Source organism: Pseudonaja textilis, chromosome 10, assembly GCF_049901715.1.
Source record: "Pseudonaja textilis isolate UNSWEBS1 chromosome 10, rPseTex1.2, whole genome shotgun sequence".
Classification (NCBI taxonomy): Eukaryota; Metazoa; Chordata; class Lepidosauria; order Squamata; family Elapidae; genus Pseudonaja; species Pseudonaja textilis.
This window is the reverse complement of record NC_141999.1, coordinates 24,624,262-24,646,713: the sequence shown is the minus strand read 5'-3', so window position 1 is coordinate 24,646,713 and position 22,452 is coordinate 24,624,262. Positions and strand designations below refer to the sequence as shown.

Genomic DNA, 22,452 nt, shown 5'->3' with positions numbered 1-22,452 from the left:
GGCGGGCTGGGGAAGCGGAGATCAGGCGGAGTTGAGGAACTCTGGACTATTTGTTCCGATTGATTGTTCGCTTCATTAATGGTTTCAAGTGATTGAAGGTCCCGGGCATCGGCGGCTCCCAGCACAGGGCGTGACCGGTCGGGTCGATTGAGCCGAGCGGACCAATCGATGAATCGTAGGGCGTGGCTTGCAGATAAGGCAAGGGAACCAATGGCTTGAATCAAGGGCTCGGTTATGCAAATCCAGGACGCGCATTCGGGGCGGGGCGTTTTATGCAGATGAAGGTGTCTCAGGAGCTGGAAGCTCCGCGGCCGGAGTTATGCAGATACATTTCCCCAACCGCCCAATAGCTGGCTGCGAGGGGCGGGTCCCAACGGACGAAGTTCCAATGGCTTGGAACTTCAGGGCGCACGCTATGCAAATTGAGCTTCCCAGCTGAGCCAATGGCCGATCCCCACCGCGCGGCGGCGAGAGAGAGGGAGGGAGGGAGGGGCGGGCCCTTTTGTAAATAAAGCCCGAAGCCGGGGCCGGGGGGGGGGGGGGAAGGCCGGAACCAATGGCGTGGCTCGATTGGGCGAGGGCCCAATTGTTTGAATGGGAGGCGTGGCGCTGAGCCGGGCGGGGCTCAATGAGAAGCCGTGGTCTCCCCAATCCGTAGCGGGGAGGGCGAGCCAATGAGAGGCGCCCATGCAAATGAGGCGGTGACAGCCACCGCAGCAGCAACAGCCGCCGCCGCCGCCGCTGCGTTTTTTTTCCCCGGCGCCGGAGCTGCTGCTGCTGCTGCTGCTGCTGGGAGCGAGCGAGCAAAGGAGGCGCCGCCCGCCCGCCCGCCCGGCCGCCGAAGCCGACGGGGGCTGCAGCTGTGCCTTGGCCGGCTGGGCGGCATCATGATCCGCGCCTTCTCTTTCCCGGCCAGCCCAGAGCGGAGCCGGCTCCGCGCCTGGCTCGAAGGCACCCTGGCCGGTTTGTGCGAGCTGCACTTGCTGCGGGAGCGCCAGGAACAGCGGGTCCGGCAGGCGCTGCGCATCGCCGCCGAGCCCGGAGGAGCCGCCGGGGAACCTTCTCCGGAGGAGCAGCAGCAGCTGGTGAGAGAGGAGCGGAGCCCCGCCGCCTTCCGGGGCCGGGGAGGGGAGGGTCGCCCCGGATTGGGGGACACCCCCGCCCCGAGGGAGAGGGAGGAGGGGGCGGCAGGAAGGCGAGGAGGGGGCCTCCTCCTTTTCTGCCTGGGGGAGAGAGGGGGTCTTGGATATGCCTGGGGGGGTTGGGAGGGTCCTCCGGCTGTCCCGTGGGGAAGGGGCGTCGGAACACCCCCCCAGGTTGGGTTGTGGGGGCGAGGGCGGGGGGGGGGAGCCTCCTCCTTGCCCGACCTGAACCGGTGGAGGCGGACGATGGGCGCGGGTCGCCTGCGCGGGCTCCTTTCTCTGCAGTCGCCTTAATGGGTCTGGGGCGGCGAGGATGGAGCAGGAGCGCGGCCGCGGGGATGGAGAGGGGAGAACCGCGCTCGCCAATCCCCCCTTGCAGCCCCTCCTGCGGCCCTAACGGGGGGCTTCGTGGAAACGGGCCGCTGCGCCCCCCGCCCGTCGCTTGGTCTTCCGCGCTTGGTCGGGCTTCGAAAAGGCCCCCTCCCTCCCTTGCAAGCCCGCTGGGTCTCCTGCTTGCACCGGCGACCGAGGAGGCTGAGCCATCCATCCGCCGCTGCGGCCGGCTCCCGGGACCGGAGGGGCGTTTCTGGGCAGGCGGGCCGCTGCTGGAGCGTCTCGGAGCACCCCAAGCCTCCCCCACCCGCCCTTCTCCTCCTCCTCCTCCTCCTCTCCTAAGGCAGGTTCCTCCCAGATTTCAAGGACTACACCTCCCATGCTTCCCGGCCGGGCTTAGCTAGAAGGGTCCGAGCGGCGTCCCCGGGGGACCGAGAAGGCGGAATCCACCCGCGGCCGGATGGAAAAACGGTCCGCCTAGCTCTCCTTTTGGCCTTCTCCGGGAAGGCTGCTTCCTCGGGAGAGAAGCGATTTTGCCCGGCAAAGGCGAACCGAATCGACTCCGGATTCAAACCGGGCTGGAGTCTGTGGCAATTCGGAGCGGGGGGGGCAGTTCGGTTGACCTCTGGAGTACCCTTTGGGCATGCTCCAAGGAGGGCGGGAGGAGAGAGGTCCTCAGCGGACGGGTGTGCTGAAATGCGGAACGACGCGATCCCTGGAAGTTCAAAGAAGGATCCAGTGGATCCTTTTCATCCCTCACCCACTCTGAATCATCTCGGAGGAGGTTTGCTCCTCCCTCTTCGGTTCTGGTTCAGGGCTGGTTCAGTTCCCACCGGTTGCAACTGGATGGACTTGCGGCTTTTATGGGGAGGAGGTATCTCAAGGCTGCTGGTGGTGGTGGTGGTGGTGGGGCATTCTGGGAGTTGAAGTCCACAGTCTTAAAAGTTCATCAGCATACTTGGCCAGGGGATTCTGGGAGTTGAAGTCTGCGTATTTTAAGATGGATAAAAACTAGAGGTCCGGTGAAAAGACTCAAATATTTAGTTGGTAAAGAGGACACCATAGCGGCCATCAAATCCCTGAAGAGCCATTGCCTTTGTAGAGTAGGGTTGTCCAACCTTGGCCACTTTAAGCCTGGTGGACTTCAACTCCCAGGATTCCCCAGCCGGATGGCTGGGAATCCTGGGAGTTGAAGTCCACCAGGCTTAAAGTGGCCAAGGTTGGACACCCTGTGGTAGAGAGTTCAATTTTCTTCCCATTTGCTCCAGAAGGCAAGACTAGAACTCATGGGATGAAATTTAAGGTGCCAATTAAATATTTTGGGAATATTAGATGAAATATTAGGTAATTGCATCCAAGGAAGTTTTTTTTTTGTTTTATTTTGCTTCTTCCCTGGAGATTTTCAAACAGAGACTGGCTATTATCAAAGAGGATTTTCTTGAGAATCCTACAGTCTGCAGCGGGATGGACTCAATGACCTCTGGATTCCCTTCGAACTCTAACGATTCTCTGAGCTGCCGGTTGACGTTGCAGGGCCCAGCTGGGCAGACATTTTTGTGCGATTGGCATGCCATGGCCGGTGCTGCCCAAAATGACAACTTAGCCACTGCTGGGTTAACAGGTGACCCCGGCCTATCCACGCCCCAGATGGTGGTTTGTGAACAGATATTGCAGTTATTTTAGCTAACGATTCTACATCTGGACACAATGAAAGCTTGTATTCTCAGCCTGCTGAATAGCGTTAAGCACCAGGACTGGCTGTTCCTGACATATAATTCCTTCTTTGAGGGAAGAACTTTGAATTTAGGATCTCTTGGGTTGAATTGGCTGGTTGGAGAGGATGGAGAATGATAAATTCCTTGTTGGGGGAGGGTCTTAAAAGCCATGCTGGAGAGATCTAGAACCCCACCTAGTTCTAGCACAAAGTCAGATCAAGAAAGCAAGCAAGCAAGCAAGCATCCCTGGGCCGGACTGAAGAATGGAGAGATTTGTCTTGATTTTTCTAGTAAAATTCCCAAGGCAGGTTTTCTGCAACGGATGCTTTGCAATGTGTGGTAGTACCCTCTTTCTCATCCCACCCCTCCACCCTTGTAGCTGAAGATGATGGGATTTGTAGTCTACCAGGGCCTCCTCCTGGGAATCGGTCACCCCAAGGACTTTGCTTTGAGTTCCTTACAAAGAAAAGGTTAACTTTGAGTCACCTAGACCAGAGGTCTCCAACCTTGGCCACTTTAAGCCTGGAGGACTTCAACTCCCAGAATTCCCCCAGCCAGCTGGCTGGGGAATTCTGGGAGTTGAAGTCCTCCAGGCTTAAAGTGGCCAAGGTTGGAGACCCCTGACCTAGAAGGAGGTCTGAGTTGCCTAGACCTCTTTGGCCAACTGCATGAGCTCATGGGTTTGGGGGAGAGCCGGGGTGGGTGGGTTGGGGTCTCCTGCCTCTTTGGCCACCCTGCTTTTCTGAGTTGAAAGGGATCCATTGGCGAGTCAGGTCCAAGGGGGCCATATCGTTTCCTCCTGTCCCGGGGACAGCCTGTCAGTCTCAGCCGCTTGAAGGCGGGTGGTCCTCAATTCTCAGAACTGGGAATTCCGGCTGGGAAATTCTGGGGATTGAAGTCCAGCCCTCTTTAGTTGGCCAAGGTTGGTGCTTTGCCACCTCCAGGTGTGCTAGGGCTGAGAATTTGGGGAGTTGGTACAGACCCCCCCCCAATACCATGTATTCCTCCCCTTCTCCGCCTTTAGAAGAAAATAACCTCCTTTGCAGCGACTTTCCTTCCTTCCTCGTCTCCTTTCCTTCGTTCTTTTGTTCCTCCCTCCCTCCCTTCTCCATCTCCTTTCTCCCTTCCTTCTTTCCTTCCTTCCTTCCCTATCTCCTTCCTTCTTTTCTTGTCCTCTCTCCCTTCTTCCCTCCCTTCCTTCTTTCCTTTCTCTCTCCCTCCCTTCCTTCTTTCCCTTCTTTCCTCCCTCCCTTCTTTCCTTTCTTCCTCTCTCCCTTCTTCTCTCCCTTCTTTCCCCATCTCCTCCCTTCTTTCCTTCTTTCCTCCCTTCCTTCTTTCCTCCCTTCTTTCTTTTCTTCCTCCCTCCCTCCCTCCCTTCCTTCTTTCCCTTCTTTCCTCCCTCCCTTCTTTCCTTTCTTCCTCTCTCCCTTCCTTCCCCATCTCCTTCCTTCCTTCTTTTCTTGTCCTCTCTCCCTTCTTCCCTCCCTTCCTTCTTTCCTTCCTCTCTCCCTCCCTTCCTTTCCTCCCTCCCTCCCTTCCTTCTTTCCCTTCTTTCCTCCCTCCCTTCTTTCCTTTCTTCCTCTCTCCCTTCTTCTCTCCCTTCTTTCCCCATCTCCTCCCTTCTTTCCTCCCTTCCTTCTTTCCTCCCTTCTTTCTTTTCTTCCTCCCTCCCTTCTTTCCTTTCTTCCTCCCTCCCTTCCTCCCTCCCTTCTTTCCCCATCTCCTCCCTTCCTCTCCTTTCTGTCCTCCCTCCTCCTGAAGGGGGTAAGAAATCTGTGTTTACCTTCCTGAGTCTGCACCCCCTCTCTAGCCACCCCACCCCCAAAATGACTCAGTGTCTGTTTTCCAGTTTTTCTAACTCGTAGCTGATCTTCCTCCACCGCACGGTCCTTTTGCACCGTGGCCTCTAAGGGGTGGATTGTGGAGCCAACCTCTGAGCCACTGGACTACAACTCCTATCTTCCCCAGCTTCCCCAGTGGTGGTTCTTAACGGGCCACCCTTTAAAACCCTTCATGGGTTAAGAGTCCTGGACCGAGAGCTGAAGTTTGCCAAGTAAATGGAGGCCTTATCTTAAAGATTGCCGTTCATTTCTTTCAGCGGGATGGTTTTTTTTGGGGGGGGGTGTCTATATGGAATGCCCCCCCACCTTGTGTGTGTGTGTGTGTGTGTTGTCTCAGGTCAACCAGGCACCAGGAAGGCCGTGTCAACACCAGAAAGCAGGCGGCCTTTTGGGCTAGGGTGGAGGGAGAAATGGGATCAGGAGGGGAGGACTTTGGAGAAGGTTTGGGATAAGGTCAACCCCGAAAGTATGGCAGGTATGTGGCGGGGAGGGGGCAGGAGAAGGGGGAGGCTAAAGGGCCCTGGGTGGGACAGGGGACCCAGGACAGACAAACAGGCACGGAGGGAAGGGACAATTTAGGGCAGGGCAGGTAATGAGAGCGAAGGTCAGAGGAGGAGTAACAGGCCTGGCTAGGCTCCCTTGAAGGGACACCCCCCCCCCCCAGACCTGGGCTTTGGCCCCCGAGGAGTCTGCAGTCATCGAGGGGAGGGGGGTTTCCGAAACTTCAAGGGGGCAGCCGCCATGGCGCCAATCCTCCACCTGCAGCCACAAGTGAATTTCCGTTGCTGAGCAGGACGGTGGTTAAGGGAGACCTGGTGGGAGACCCCTTGTGGCCGTAAGTCAAGGACTCCCGTAGAGGAGCACCTTGGAGAGGAGGGGGAGGGGCAAGAATTCCCAGGGAAGGAGGTTTGTGGGGGGTGGGGGGCTGGGAATCGGCTCTCCCCGAGTCTCTTTTCCCAAATCAGCCCAATGGCTGGCTTGGCTCAGCTGGGGGAATTGGCAGATGGAGGGCTGGTCTCTCCCTCCGCCCCCCTCCCGCCTGAACGCTTATCTTGGAATTTATGAGGGTTGGGGAGGAAGAGGGTGGGGCCCCGATTGCCAAATGCCTTCCTCACGGGGAAAAGGTTGGCTATCTCCACAAGCCCGTCTCAACTGTCTCTCCCCACCTCCCCATCTATCTACCTATCATTCATCCATCCATCTACTCTCTCTCTCATCTATTCATCCAACCATCTATCCGTCATCTATCATCTATCAATCATCTCTCTCTCTTCGTACCTACCTACCTATTTACCTATCATCCATCTATCTATCTATCATCTATCTATCTATCTATCTATCTATCTATCTATCTATCTCTGCCCATCCATCATCTCTCTCTCTCCATTCATCCATCCATCCATCAAATCTATCATCTATCTCTATCCATCTATATCTATATCTCTCCATCCATCCATCTATCACATCTCTCTATATCTATCTCTCTACCTCTATCTGTCCATCCATCCATCAAATCTATCTATCTTTATCAATCTGTATCTTTATCTCTCCATCCATCCATCATCTCTATCTCTCCATTCATCCATCAAATCTATAATCTCGCTCTGTCTCTATCTATATCTTTATCTCTTCATCCATCCATCCATCATATCCCTCTATCTATCTCTATCTGTCCATCCATCCATCATCTCTCTCTCTCCATCCATCCATTTACCATCCATCCACCCATCAAATCTGTCATCTATCTATCTCTATATCTCTCCATCCATCCATCACCTCTCTCCCCCCTCTCTCTCCTTCCTTCCTTCCTTCCTTCCTTCCTTCCTTCCTTCCTTCCTTCCTTCCTTCCTTCCTTCCTTCCTTCCTTCTCTCTCTCCCTCCCTCCCTCCCTCTCCCCTGCCTCCTTTCCTTCCTTCCTTCCTTCCTTCCTTCCTTCCTTCCTCTTCTCTCCCTCCCCTCCCTCCCTCCCTCTCCCTGCCTCCTTTCCTTCCTTCCTTCCTTCCTTCCTTCCTTCCTTCCTTCCTTCCTTCCTTCCTTCCTTCCTTCCTTCTCTCCCTCCCTCCCTCCCTCCCTCTCCCTGCCTCCTTTCCTTCCTTCCTTCCTTCCTTCCTTCCTTCCTTCCTTCCTTCCTTCCTTCCTTCCTTCCTTCCTTCCTTCCTTCCTTCCTTCTCTCCCTCCTCCCTCCCTCCCTCTCCCTGCCTCCTTTCCTTCCTTCCTTCCTTCCTTCCTTCCTTCCTTCCTTCCTTCCTCCCTCCCTCCCTCCCCTCCCTCCCTCCCTCCTCCTTCCTTCCTTCCTTCCTTCCTTCCTTCCTTCCTTCCTTCCTTCCTTCCTTCCTTCCTTCCTTCCTTCCTTCCTTCCTTCCTTCCTGGTTCTGTTTTATGAACTAAATAAGGCAGAAAAACTCCACCAACCTCTTTCTCCTTGCTGACATTTGTGTTTGTTTTGGCTTTTCTAAAATCGTGAAGACTTCCAAAATGTGCATGAAATTCAAAGTGCTCCACTCGGTCCTTCCGATGCCAGGGCCTGACTAGGACAGGTCACTTGGCTGCTGATCTGGGGAACTTGAGGGCGCTTTTGGGGAAGCTCTTTCCTGCATTCCCCCCAAATTTAGGGCAGCTTTGGGTTCTGCCTCGTCTCTTTGTAAGGCGCAGCCCTTACAGACGGTGCAGTGATTCGTAGCTTTTAAGAAGGAACGGATACAAGTTCAGGCCTCTCTCTCTCTCTCTCTCTTTCTCTCTCGAAGCATAAACTTCAGTGGGTAGAAATGTTTTGAAATCCAGCGTTGAATGTGTGTGCTTAGAAATCGTTTGAATTTGGACGTTGCAGAGGGGGAACCCAGCCAGAAAATATTTGCAATCCCAACGCCTGTTCTTAAAATGGGGGTCGCTTGATCATTCCCAGGAAAAACTAACAAGGAGAGAAGAGAGTGGATACCAAATTGGAAAGTGAGGGGGGGGGGCGAAGCTTATTTCGGTTTCCTGCATGACACCTTCAAAGGCCAGCCTCTTGACTGAAACTTTAAAAGGATCGATAAAAGAGAATATTTGCAGGATTGAGTTGAGGGTATCTTGGTGCTCTCTGAGCTTGGTTTTTATTTTTTATTTTATTTTTTATTTTGCAGCTGGCTGGGGAATTCTGGGAGTTACAGTCCACAAGTCGTAAAGTTGCCAAGGTTGGATACCCTTGGTATATAAGTCTCCTGCTTGAGCCATGGGTTGGACTAGAACCGTGATGGCGAACCTATGGCACGCATGCCACAGGTATCACGCATAGCCATTTGTGCGGGCACGCAAGCCCCAGGCAGACTTACCTCGCTGCTCATGCGCACGCCTACCGGCTGATTTTGGGGCCTTTTTCGGCCTGCCAGAGGCTTGAGGGGAAGCCTCTGCAGGCTTTGCAAGCCGAAAAATAGGCCCGTTTTGTCACTTCCGGTATTTCCGGAAATACCAGAAGTGATGAAACGGGCCCACTTTTCGGCCTGCAAAGTCTGCAGAGGCATCCTTCAACCTTCTGGCAGGCCAGAAAAGGGCCCCCCAAACAGGCCAAAAATCAGCTGGGAGGCGCAGTGCAGGTAAAGGGGTGGGGGGATCGGGCGTGCATGTGCAAGGGGTGTGGGGGCCTCCCCCGCACACATTGCCTTCTGGGTGCTGGCACATGAGCGTGCAAGCGCGAGCCATTTTTGGCACAGGAGCCCAAAAAGGTTAGCCACCTCTGGACTAGAAGTGACGGTGTTGACACTTCCAGCAGGAAAACAAGATGAACAAAAGAGGGAAAATGCAAATTTCCTCCGTAATTAAGCGCAAAATGCAAAAGAGGAGGTGGGAATCAGTGGCAGGAACGGCTTTAAGAAGTCGGTTGGGGAAGGTTTTTTCTAAATATACTCAGGGGCACAGAAGATAAGATAAGGCTGACGCAGAAGATCTGCTAACAATGGAGAGGCTTTGATGGGTCTTTCAAGGGAATTTACGACTCTGTAAATAGAGATTGGACCAAGCTTTCCTTCCCCCAAACCTGAGACCCCTGCAGATGGGCTGGACTTCAATTCCCATAACTCCCATCAAAGGATGATGGGAAACTAGGAGTCCAGCCCATTAGGAACCGGCGTGCTTCAGAAGAAGTTGCACTCCTGTTGGATATTTAGGCATCTTTACCCGTGAGGACCATCTACACTAGGGGCCTCTCTCCAACCTTTGGCAACGTGTGGACTTCAATTCCCAGAATTCTCCTTGGCGGGGTGGGGGTGGGTGGGGTGGACTAGAAGGCCTCCAAAGTGTCTTTGTTATTCTGTATTCTGTTTGGGACAAGAAGTAACAGATAGAAGTTGTGGCTGTTCCATCCCTGGAGGTTTTCAAGAAGAGACTGGACAGCCGTTTCTCCGGAAGGGCATCGGGCAGCGGTCTCCAACCTCGGCAACTTTACGACTTGTGGACTTCAACTCCCAGAATTCCCCCAGTCAGCTGTGCTTATTTTCCCCTCCCCCTCGATATCCACGCTATGAAACTGAACAAAACCAGTCCTGAATGCGCTCAGCCCTTTATGTCCCCGCTTGCAAGAGGCTAATATCTTTAATTAGCATTTATTAACCCTACCCTGTAATAAAAACCAAACCACCGATACACACCGCGGCTTTGAAATCTGAGCAGCTCCTGCCAAACAGAAGCTTCCTTCCTCACTTGAGGAGCTGCAGGTGTGCTGGATTATGACCTCAGTGGGTCTGGGCTGGCTGATAACCGTGGGCTTTGTAGTCCAAGCGCAGCAGCTCGGAGGCACCTAGTGAGAGTTCAGCCAGCCGTGCGTGTTCCTTCACTGGGGCCAGCTTTCCTCTTTCGTAGTGCAGTCATTTCAGCTATGGTTTTTTCCAGGGTCTGGTTTTGCAATCTACAGATCATCCGAGGAATGCGTGCCAATGAAAGAAAAAATGGCAAAAGCTTTGAGCTTTTTTAAAAAATAATAATAATAATAAATGAAATGAAATAACGTGGACAACTTTCAGCTTAGGCAGCCAGAACTGTTCAAGCTTCACTTTTTTTTCCTCTGGAAAACAGCTTGAGAAGACTTTGTGGGCTCCCACAAACCTTTACAAAGGGAGGAGAGGAAGGGTCTTCCTTGCAGCCAGGTCATGCCAATTGTCTCTTTGGTTAAACTGGGAAAAGCCCAGATGCAAAACTGGTGGGAAAACTCTGCAAAACCATTAAAATCTGAAGTGAGCTTCCTTCGTTCCTTGCACCGCAGCACCTGGGACAAAACTTTTGTGTTTTTCCCAACCAGGAAGAGAAAAAAAAGAATCCTTTTTCAAGTTTAAAAAAAACTACATTTTTGTATCCTTTCACACCCCAATGTAGCCGCCTCAGTTCCTGCAGACTGCAAGCCACTGTGCTGGCTTTTGATATATATATATATATATATATATATATATATATATATATATATATATATATATATATATATATATATATATATATATATATATATATATATATATATATATATATATATATTTAAAAAATAGTGATTTCAACTTGGATAAAAACTGTCAAGATAAGCAAGTGAGAAAAAAATAAGAGTTTGTTTTAGGGCCAGAGCAGAAATGATGGATTAGATCAAGGGTGTCCAACTTTGGTATCTTTTAAGATTTCGGTATATCAATGCCCAGAATTCCCCAGCCGGCATGGAATTCCTTGGAATTTTCAATCCCCCCACTTTAAAAATAAACGAAAATGCAACAGCTATAAATGAACGTTGCAAATACTGTACAGTTAGTTCTGTTTTTATTTCCACCTTGGCTTTCCTCGTTTCTTGCAAGGAAACCATATCGCATTCTTGCAATCATTCTTGAAAGATTCTCTCCTAATAGCTTCCTGATGTTCTTCCTCCTTCCCTCCCTTAGAAAAGAAACAATCTGGTTATTCTGACTTTATGGGTTTTATGCAAGGGTTTTTCGAGGTAATTATATCTCTGCTGCAATTCCAAGTCCGAATGTGTTTTATAACTCTGGTTTCATCACAGTTTTATTGTGGGAAATGCTTAGGGAAACATGAGAATTAGAATCAAAGCAATCCAGCTGTTATGAAAAGCTGTCCCCAAATGATGAAATTGACAAGCTGGGATTGTGAAATTGACCAGCAACGTGCTGGAAGCACCAAGGATGGGCTGGGCATAAAAGGGGCGTTTTTCCTTGAAAATAACATATCTAGAGCAAATAAGCAAGGATGAAGGACTGTAAACCTGTTTGTGCTAGAACTGGATTGTAAATAAACAGTTGATCCATTTCACAGCTAGATTTCTCTGGCAGTTTCAAAGCGTGTATGCTTTTCTGCTTGCCCCATAAGTCTGGGAGATAATGGAGCGTATTAATGGAGCCACATTTGTGTTTGAGATATTCCTGCCTAGGTAATATCATTAGCACTAGACGGAAATGGGGTGTGTAGAGTGGGGAGGAAGAGGAGGAGAACTGTGGATTCTTTGATGTTCTCTGAGCTTGGTGATTTCATTGCAGATGTTTCATTACCCAACTAGGTAACATCATCACTGCTACCGTAGAAGGAAGTGGGGTGTGTAGAGTGGGGAGGAGGAGGAAGAAGAGGAGGAGGAGGACAGTGAGGTCCTCAGTGCTTTCTTAACATGGTGGCTTTCTTGCAGATGTTGCACCACCAAACTAGGTAACATCATCAGTGCTAGAAGGGAGTAAGATTTGCTCTTATTTTTATCTACATAGGGCAACCCTGTCCCTAGGGTTGGTGGGAGTATTCTTACTAAGTTCCTTGATTATGCTGCTGTTTACTATTCGCTTTTTTGTCTGTGTTGTTAGCTCCTTGATTGGGGTATTGTGCAGTTGTTGATTGTTGGTCTAGTAGTGTTAATCTTGGTGCTAATCTTTGCTCCTCTGGGGTGTGGACTGTTAGGGAAGGAGGAGGCCTTTTGGGGTCCTTTTTATTTCCTTTTGCATTCTTTTAATTCTCTTTTTTTTAAGCGGCTTCAAGGTAGATCCAGCTCCTAAGACAGTGAGCGACCAAGGAGAGTGGATCCCCAGGGCCGTTTAAAAACTCAGCTAAGCCTGAACCCCGGGTTGCTCACAGGAAACTCTGAGAAATTCAGAAAGGAAACCGGGAGACTTATAGTGAGGCAACTGAACACAATCCTTGTTGCTTTCTTGGACACACACACAGACACCCAGGGCAGGGGAGAAATGAGAGACGAGGAAGGTTGGAGATAAGAATATATCTCGTCTCCGAAGTCTATCTTGCAGAAGGAATCAAGATACCCCAGGGTAGATTATCTTCTTAAAAGCTTTGAAGATCCCCCTTCTCTTTCCTTATAAGGGACTGATTCTGTAACTGGAGCGCCAGGTAAAAAGTAGGTAAAAAAGACGTTGAGACTCTAGAAAGAGTGCAGAGAGAAGAGCAAAAAAAGATCATTAGGAGACTGGAAGCTAAAACATACAAGGAGCAGTTGCAGGAATTGGGTATGTCTACTCTAAGGAAAAGAAGGACTAGGGGAGACGTGATAGTAGTCTTCCAATATCTCAGGGGTTGCCCCAAAGAAGAGGGAGTCAAGCTATTTCCCAAAGCACCTTAAGACAGGAGAAGAAGCAACGGATGGAAACGAATCCAGGAGAGAAGCAACTTAGAACTAAGGAGGAATTTCCTGACAGTGAGAACAATTAACCAGTGGAACTACTTGCCTCCAGAAGCTGTAAATGCTCCAACACTGGAAGGTTTTAAGAAGAAATTGAATAACCATTTTGTCTGAAGTGGTGTAGGGTTTCCTGCCTAGGCAGGGGGTTGGACTAGAAGACCTCCAAAGGTCCCTTCTTCTATTCTAGGTGAGATGTAAATTTTGACAGGCGAGGGAGAGGATTGGAGGATCTCTTCCTTGTTAGCCACGTGGAAGTGCAAAATCTGGGATGGTCACATCCTTACAGTAGCAGATCCACAACGATGACAAGGACGGAGACTAAAATACATGAAGAACGGTTGCAGGACCTGGGTGTGTCTAATTTAATGGAAAGAAGGACCAGGGTGATAGGATGGCCGTGTTCTAATATCTGAGGGGCTGCTCCGGAGAAGATTTGGGGGTCAACCTCTTCTCCAAAGCCCCTGAAGGCAGGACAAGAAGCGATGGATGGAACCTGGAATGAAGGAGAAACTTCTCAACGGGGAGGACCATTAACCAGTGGAATTGCTTGCCACCGGAAGTTGTGGGTGCTTCTTCATCACTGGAGGTTTTTAAGAAAAAGGTTGGACAATCCTTCGGTCTAGGCAAGATAAGGGTGACCAACCTGGTTGTAACCTTTCAGACTTGTGGACTTCAACTCCCTATACTGGCATATGATCTTAGCTGAAGCAGTTTTGTGGCCCGCCAGAGACTTCTGTGCTCTGCAAGGAACCATTTTTTTTTTCCATGAGTGGAAATCCACCGGTTAAGTTGAGACAAAAGAAGCAGCTCAGCTTCGGATAAAAACTGAGCCCTGGAGAAGTTTTCTTCCATGACCTCATCCAGACAATTTGGAAGCAAAACTCCTGCTGAGCAGAACAGCTGATAGGGAGGCACAGCCGGGAATTCACCAGTGGAGCTTAAAGGAATCTTGCTCAACCCGTGACCACAGACTGGCTTAAGGGTGCTGTACATTCTTCTCCGGTCTGCTTCCTTCTTTCTTTGCCTTACATCAGTACGTCTCAGCCATGGCCCCTTGAAAAGAAGGGAGGACTCCAACTCCCAGAATCCTCTGGCCAGTTTTGCCCCTTGAAATGATGGGAGGACTCCAACTCCCAGAATTCCCCTGCCAATTTTGCCCCTTGAAGATGGGAGGACTTCAACTCCCAGAATCCTCCAGCCAGTTTCGCCCCTTGAAGATGGGAGGACTCCAACTCCCAGAATTCCCCTGCCAGTTTCGCCCCTTGAAGATGGGAGGACTCCAACTCCCAGAATCCTCCGGCCAGTTTTGAGGAATTGAAGCTGAAGTCCACCCATCTTAAAGGGGCCAAGGTGGAAAAATCAATCTCCCTGCTTCCCACCACAATTAAACCCCAAGTAAGCTTCCACGTTTTCTACATCCGATGTTGGTCTCACCTAGGAAACCTGAGCTAGCCAGAAACTCTGTTCAAACGCAGCTGTCGTCGGTGTGAGAAAAAGCCACACAGGTTGCCTTCTCCCCCTGACCCCGAGTTGGACATAGACCATGAGAACATAGAACTATGGGGTTAGAAGGGACCTTGGAGGTCTTCTAGTCCAACCCCTTGCTCAAGCAAAGCTGGCTGGAGAATTCTGGGAGTTGAAGTCCACAAGCCTTAAAGTTGGCCAAGGTTGAGACCTCTGGTTTAAGGTTAATGTTTTATTTTGGGGGGGTTGAGGATGTGACAACCGAGTCAGGGAGTGACTTCCAGGCATTGACCGCTCCTGTTGCTGAAGTCGTACTTTCCACAGTCGAGTTTGGAGCAGTTTACTTTGAGTTTGCATCTACTGTTTGTCCGTGCGTTGTTGCGGCTGAAGCTGAAGTAGCCGTTGACAGGTAGGACGTTGTAAGCAGACAATTTGGTGGTGTTTTCGTCCAATCTTTGCAAATCTCTGGTTAGATTGGCCGGAGGGGGACATCCGAAGACCTTTGTGGTTGCCAGCAGATGCTACTTTGTGATTACAGGCCCACGTAGGCACACACACACACACACACACACACACACACGTAATTTGGGGCCGGGTGAGAATTTCACCCCATTGTTTTCCTGTCTGGAGTTTGACTGATGTTCTCAAAGGAGTCGTTTTTTTTGTCCCTGGGGGCCACCATCTGTCTGAAGGTCAAAAGCTGCCCCGTAGCTCTCCCCCCTCCACCCCCAGTCGCTTTCTCTCTTTCACAGATACACACCCACCCCTAGACAGAAAGACACGCACACACACACACTTCTGGAGACCAGCAACTCCATGTTCCATCTGGCTACCACCATAATGCTTGTATGGACTGCTGACCTCATCTACCACTCAGGGGTCCCACGTATGGAATCTACTTGGGCTTGTAAGGAAAGTGGTGGGGGGGGACATCAAAGAGAAGATACACAGCGCTCCTAAAGGTCTAGTAGTTACTGCTAGAGGTGTCGTGCTGTTGCGTCTCCAGAGAGAGTTGTGTGTCTTTGAGTAGAGAGCGATGGGAGAAGGAAATGATTGTGAGTCCACCTCTCCTTCATATTTCTGGGCTAGGAGATTGTGTTGATTTCCCTGGGGGTTTTTTTGGGGGGTGGGTGGGGGGAGAAAGGACAGCGCCAGCAGCGATTAGGACATCGAGCAGTTGTTGCAGCGAGGCAATACCTACTCAACGTACCAATCATACATGGAGTAAATATTACTACATTATATATCGGGCATAGAAATCATTGAGTATATACCTACTGAGAGTAGCATTGATATATACTCAATGCTATTATTTATTATTAATGATTAATAACTAGCTGGATACCCGTGTGCTTCGCTACGAAACTATGTGGTCGGGCTTAGCTTTTGGGGAGGAAAATAAGGGGGGAAAATTGTGACTCTGCCTACCAGCATCCATCGATATTCATCTGGCTAGCGTCCTGTCGGCGTGGGAGAGAGTTGAGGGCTGTTTGGAAACTAAAACAGTATTTGCTGTGTGTGCAAGAAGGAGACAGTAAGGAGCCTGGGCGTGGCTAAGCTCAACTGTTCTGTACTAAAGCTGGTTGCTGCTGTGAAACTGAAACTAAAACTGAAACTGAAACTCCTCTGCTTGTGTTTTGCCTTTGGAAGAGATTTCATTTCAGGTGGGGAGGGGGAGTAGAATGCCTTAGCATCAGAGCGTGTTAATAATAATAATAATAATAATATAGGAAATACTCTAAATGCTCTGATGGTCATTTCAAAGAATTCTTTCTTAGGGAGCCCCTAGAAGTCAAGAGGAACATAGGTGCCAAATTTCAAGTTTGTAGGCTTTACAGTTCTGGAGATTTTGTGATGATGCATGAAGGGTATACCTCATTTTTACCTACTATGAAACTACTATACATGCCACTATACCCGCTACTATAGATTCTGAAGAGGCAGTAATATCCTGTATTATCAAGAGAGCAACTGACGGGTTTGTCTGCTTCTTCTAGGATGCCCTTCCTGACCTGATGTGGGAAATGGAACAGCAGTTGGGTTTACTGCGACTCTACAGCAACGAGAAGACATGCGGGGAGGCAGTTGAGACAGACAGCTGGCCTAGTTCAGGTATGGGGAGAAGGCGGCACGGCATCTGCCTGACACGTTGTCCTCCGTTGGGTGTGGCCGGACTTGGTTGGCCGGTTGGGTCTCCCCTTGCGCCTTCCCTCTTTCTATGGTTGGTGTCAAAAGTGGGATCACGGGAAATCGGGCCTTCCTTGCTAGGCTGGAAAGTCAGGGGGTCACAGGAAGCCAGTAATCTAGAGCGGGGGTCACCAATCTTTTGGACTTCAGGGACCACCAAGCTCATCCTTTTCAATCCCGCGGACCAGAGACCCTGGGAAAATCCCCCCAAAAGTCTGCAGGAAAATTCCCCACCCCGTTTTTCTTAACGATCGATCCTTCTTTATTTGAGATCGTCTCCAGCTCCGTTCTCAGGGGGAGAGAGAAAGAGAGACTTTTGGCTTCATGCAAGGAAAGCAGCAGAAGCCGCAGAAGTCTTTCTTTCTCTCCCCCAAACTCCGCCAGAAATGAATCTTTGCCGGCGCAGCCTCTTGGAGCAGGAGGCCTTGCAGGGTCCCAAAGACTCATTTCTGGCGGAGTTTGGGGGAGAGAAAGACTTTTGCTGCTTTCCTTGCGTGCAGCCAACAGCAGAAGAAGAAAGAAGCGGAAAGAAACAGCTTGGTGGCCAGGCGAGGAGCGTGGGGCGAGTGGGGCAAGTTCCCCCCTCAATGCAAATGACACAAGCCTTGTGTTCCCGCAGGCCATGTGGGTGGCGCAGCCTTGTGTTCCTGCGCAGCCTGGATTAATTGCTTTGGGGGGGGACATTTCTCTGCGGGCCACCAAAATTTTCTCGCGGACTACCGGTTGGCAACCACTGATCTGGATGCCCCTTCTTCACCAGGGTTCTACGAGGGTCAACAGTCAGCAGTGGCCTCCGATTCACCGGCTTCCGGGTTTGAAGATTCGTCGTCCAGTATCCCATCGGCCTCCGGCTCCTATTCCCGGATCGGCCATCCAGAATCCCGCCTCGGTTATTCCAACGAGCGCCCCAAATCTGTAGGTAGGTAAGAGGAAGAGGATAATCTCGATGGGCAGCCGGCTAGTCTTGGGTGGGGAAAAGGAGGCCTAAGAAAGGAGAATATTTGTAGATCAGCGTTCAGAGGTGGGATTCAGCCGGTTCTGACCGGTTCTCGAGAACCGGTTGTGAAAATTTTGAGTGGTTCAGAAAACCGGCCAATCCCACCTCTGACTGGCCCCGCCAATTCCATCTCTTCTCTGCCTCCCATCGAGTCCCAGCTGATCGGTTGGGTCTCCTTTGGTTGCCCTGCACAGGAGAACAGAGCTGGAAAGCAGGTCAATGGGGAGGGGGAAGGAATGGGGATTTTGCAGTAACCTTCCCCTGCCATGCCCACCAAGCCACGCCCAGTAAACCACACTCACAGAACCAGTTGTAAAAATTTTTGAATTCCCCCACTGTCAGGGTTGGATTGAGGCGGCGGGGGGGTGGTCCTTGGTGATTTCTGAGCTGGGTGGTTTTCTTGCACACGTTTCACTACCTGAGTGGATACGTCATCAGTGTAAAAAGGGAGTGGGATTGGAGGGGAGAGGAAGAGGAAGAGGAGGACTATGGGGTCCCTGGTGCTCTCTGAGCTTGGAGGAGTTCTTGCAGATCTTTCATGATGGAGGAGGAAGAGGAGGAAGAGGAGGAGGAGGAGGAAGAGGAGGAGGAGGAGGAAGAGGACGAGAAGGAAGACAAAGACGGAAGGAGGAGGAGGAAGAGGAGGAGGAGAAGGAGGAAGTGGAAGAGGAGGGAGGGGGGGAGGAAGATGAAGATGAAGACGGGAGGAGGAGGAGGAGGAAGAGGAGGAGGAGAAGGAGGAAGTGGAAGAGGAGGGGAGGGGAGGAAGATGAAGATGAAGGCGGGAGGAGGAGGAGGAGGAAGAGGAGGGAGAGGGGAGGAAGATGAAAACAGAGGAGGATAAGTAGGAGGAGGAGGAGGAGGAGGAAGACAAAGACAGAAGAGGAGAAGGAAGAGGAGGAGGAGGAAGAGAAAAGAAGGAAGTGGAAGAGGAGGGGGAGGGGGAGGGGGAGGAAGATGAAGACAGAGGAGGAGGAGAATAGAAGGAGGAGGAGGAGGAGGAGGAGGAGAAGGAGGAAGTGGAAGAGGTGGGGAAGGGGGAGGAAGATGAAGACAGAGGAGGAAGAGGAGGAGATGGTAATGGTGGTCCTTAGTGGTCTCTGAGCTGGGTGCTTTCCTTGAAGACATTTCTTGACCTAAGCAGGCAACAATATCAGGACTGATGGTGTTCCCTACCTTGAGTAATGAGATGCCTTCAAGACAGCAACCAGGCCCAGAGAGCCCCTATTCGGTGAGGGCGATTCCTTGAGGCGGCTTCGGCATTCAGAGCTCGGGGGGTCCAGCTCCCCACCTGCCCTGCTCTCTCTCTTGCTCTCCACAGGGGACGTAGCCAACAACAGCAAGGAGAGGACCCAACGGAGCACCATGCCGCGCTCCTTCTCAGCCCCCTACGCCTCATCCCAAGATCAGCCCGCTGAGCCGCTGCCCGCCTGCTTCACCCCAGACCCTTTCTTGTACCCCAGTCCCCTGCATGCGGTGGCCCTGCAGAGCCCCTTCTTCCAGAGCCCCCTCTACGAGGACCCCACCTTCTCGGCCGCTTCCCGAGCCTTGTCCTACCCGGAGGACCCTGACGGCAACTTGGAGGCCTACGGGAACGACTTCCAGCTGTATACGGAGGCGGCTTCGCAGGGCCAGCGGGTGGAGAGCTACATCTCGCGCCTTCTCCGTCGCCGCAGCCAGCTGGTTAGAGGCACCAAGCCCCGGACAAGCCTCAGCTCGGAACCGCCAGCCAAGGGTGGCGTGGTGCGCCAGAGCAGCCTCTGCAAGCGACCCCCGGAGCTGCTTCCTCTGCAGGCTGAACGCAGGCACCCTCCGGCCATGGAGAGGGGGAGCAGCACCCCTTCGCCCTGCGGCCACGAGGGCGGCGCGGCGGTCACCACCGCCCGTGTCTGGTCTTCGTGGGATGCTGCGGCCGAGAGGACTTTGGCCGCCAAGACGATGGTGGAGGACTTTCACCCGCCTCCGTCCAATCTCCGGAAGCCCCCCAAACTGCAAGCGTTAGCCCAAGGAAGGCCTCCCTCCATAGACCACTACGACACGGTCTACCCGTCGTCCCCTCTCTTGGACAGGGAGGGCGGGTCCTTGCGGGGAAGTGGCCAGGAGCCGGTCTCCTACGAGTCAGAGGAAGGAGGCTGCCTGATGGTCAAAGCCCAGTACATCCCTGCTCAGCAGCCCCCCTGGGCCCAGCAGGCTCACCGGGCGGGCAGGAAGAAGCCCCCGCCCCTAACCAAAGGCCGCTCGGTGGAACTGTCACCCGAAAGGGTCCCTCTGCTGGTGAGGGAACGGCCGCGGGTTGCGGCCCCTGCCAAGAAGTGCCGCTTTACAGATGAGGGGAGTGAGGGGGCCGGGAGAAAGGGCGGCGGGAGGAAAAGCTCTCCCAAATCCAAGAAGGCGGCCAGGTCTCAGTCGGAGAACAGCCTCCTGAACAGGTCCAGGCTGAAATACGGGACCGTGGACCGGGAGGAATCAGCACAGAAACTGTCCCGCCAACGTCGGTTGCAGGGGAACGTGGACAGCGGCTACCGCAAGTGGAGCTCGACAGCTGAGATCTCTCAAGAGGAGCTGTCTCCCGGCAGCACCATGGAGCCGGCGCGGGGCCAACAGGGGCCAGGCCCTGCAGGGTACACCTATCCGGGCAGCGACTCCGAGTGTTCGGGCGAGCCAGCCAGGAGGGCCCCCGTGTGCCGCCTGGAGGATGGCCTGGTGGGCGGAGACAGCGAGTCCAGCCTGAGTGACGGGGACTCGCCACCGCCATACAGCAGCGGCGCCTCCAGCGATACGGATGAGAGCGGGGGTCTCGTGTGGCCGCAGCAGCTCTCCCCACAGCTGGTGTCGGCGTCTGGCCCAGGAAAGGCCACCAGCGGGCAGCCCAAAGTCTTCGTCAAGATCAAGGCCTCTCACGCACTCAAGAAGAAAATTATGCGCTTCCGATCCGGCTCGCTCAAAGTCATGACAACGGTGTAAGCGGGAGCAAAGTCACTTCCCGCAATGTCCCGTCGCCTCCCCAAATTTCCGTGGTGTTGGAGGGGGCAGAAAGTTCCCCTTGAATGTGTCTCATCTTCCCTTTCAGCTGCCAGCAACCAGCGAGGTGCCAGTCCAGCTTCACGTCTGGGCTGGGAAGAAAAACTCTGGAAGAAACACGGCTGCCTTGGATGGAAGGAAGAGAAGTTTGGTCCGTCTTTCTCTCCCCTGGGCTGCCCGGAGACTGTTGAGACTGGCGCTTCCTGGCTGCCCTTCTTGCTAACTCCATCCATTCTAAAAGGAGAGATATTTATTATGGCTTCCTTTTTCTTTCTTTCTTTCTTTCTTTCTTTCTTTCTTTCTTTCTTTCTTTCTTTCTTTCTTCCTTCCTTCCTTCCTTCCTTCCTTCCTTCTTTCTTCTCTCCCTTCTTTCTTTCTTGTTCCCTTCCCTCCCTCTTTCTTTCTTTCTCTTTCCTTCCTTCCTTCCTTCCTTCCTTCCTTCCTTCTCTTTTCTTCTTTCTTCTCTTCCTTCTTTCTTTCTTTTCCCCCTCCCTCCCTCTTTCTTTATCTTTCTTTCCTTCTTTCTTTCTTGTTCTCCTCCTTCCTCCCCTGCCTGCCTTTCCCCCTACCTCCTCATCCTTTCTTTTTCTTCTTTCTTTTCCTTCCTTCCTTCCTTCCTTCCTTCCTTCCTTCCTTCCTTCCTTCCTTCCTTCCTTCCTTCCTTCCTTCCTTCCTTTCTTTCTTCTCTCCCTTCTTTCTTTCTTTTTCCCTTTCTTTCTTTCTTTCTTTTCTTTCTTTCTTTCTTTCTTTCCTTCCTTCCTTCCTTCCTTCCTTCCTTCCTTCCTTCCTTCCTTCCTTCCTTCCTTCCTTCCTTCTTTCTTTCTTGTTCTCCTCCTCCTTCCTCCCTGCCTGCCTTTCCCCCTACCTCCTCATCCTTTCTTTTTCTTCTTTCTTTTTCTTGCTTTCTCCTTCCTTCCTTCCATCTTTCCTTCCTCCTTCCCTTTCCCCCTTCCGCCTCCTCCTCCTCCTCCTTTTCTCTTTCTTCTTTCTTTCTCCTTTCTTCTTCCAGATTTCTCAGAGTCCACGTTTTTGTTTTAAAACTCTGAAAATGGGGTCCACCCTGCCGATCTTGTATACAGATATTTCTTTTCGCTGTGTAAATAAAAATCTATGGTTTTGTTTGTGTGTGTTTTTGTTGAAAAGCTGCTTGGACAAACCTTTGGTTCAGCAACCTGGATCCCAAAAGGAATGTTTAAAAAACCAACTTAAAGGTAAAAAGCTACATTTAAAAAGAGAGAGAGAGAGAGAGAGAACCTGCCTGCAGAATCTGTCTTACCTCCTGGCCCTTCCTGAAAGTATCTCTCACCTCCGGGTTAACCTCCCAAATGTTTGGGCTAAACGGGGCCACCTTGGACCTCCCAAGGTCTGTAATGATTGATCTCTACTTCAAGTTGGAGAGACGTGAACTTCCTGTTTTAGCCCATAAGCTGCAGCAGGCCAAATCTTCATGGGGCCCCCTGCAAATCCCACTAAAGTTTATGCTTTCTTGCAAAGAACAAGAGCGCTAACGCTGGGAACTCCCTGAGGGTAAAACCCCGGAGTTTGTTGATCAATTTTTATAAGTCTGAGCAGAATTCCCAGTGCGCTCTCCATCTTATCTCTACGGGGAATCTGCAGGGATCGGAAAGGAAGGTTGATGGTTACGATGGTCCCACCAAGCCCGGTTGCACCTTTCAGCAAAAACAAGTTTGCAAATTGATTTTATTTTTTTGTTAGGTTCCCCACCGCTTGAGACGTGTTTGCAAGGGGTCTCCAAACTCGGTAGCTTTCCTGGCTGAGGAATTCTGGGAGTTGAAGTCCACAAGTCTTAAAAGTTGTCAAGTTGGAAGATTTGAGGGATAACAACAGTCAGCCCGGGAATTCGGACTTTCCTCAACAGAGTTGCTTCTCTCCGTTTCTCTGATCCGCACTGCTTTTGGGCATGGCTGCAGATTTTGTGACTTGGCATCAAGGCCAGAAGTGAGCGGCTGCCGGTTCACACTGGTTCAACCAAACCGGTAGGTAAGATTCTGTGCAGTTTGGCTAACCAGCAAATCCCACCACCGGCTGGCCCCGCTCCTGTTCATTTTTTCGGCCTGTTTTATGGCCTGTTTTCCAGGCCATTTTTTCAGCCCCA

The 22,452-nt window shown here is 51.7% G+C and overlaps 1 protein-coding gene across 1 annotated transcript; it reads left to right on the top strand.

Moving 5' to 3' along the window:
- Window positions 1-697: 697 nt before the first annotated feature.
- DACT3 (dishevelled binding antagonist of beta catenin 3) lies at window positions 698-21,456 on the top strand. Its single transcript, XM_087940209.1, has 4 exons — window positions 698-1,085; window positions 16,129-16,243; window positions 17,079-17,237; window positions 18,637-21,456. Exons 1-4 carry the CDS (start codon window positions 888-890, stop codon window positions 20,277-20,279), a joined length of 2,115 nt encoding a protein of 704 aa, XP_087796335.1. The 5' UTR covers window positions 698-887; the 3' UTR covers window positions 20,280-21,456.
- The last annotated feature ends 996 nt before the right edge of the window (window positions 21,457-22,452 follow it).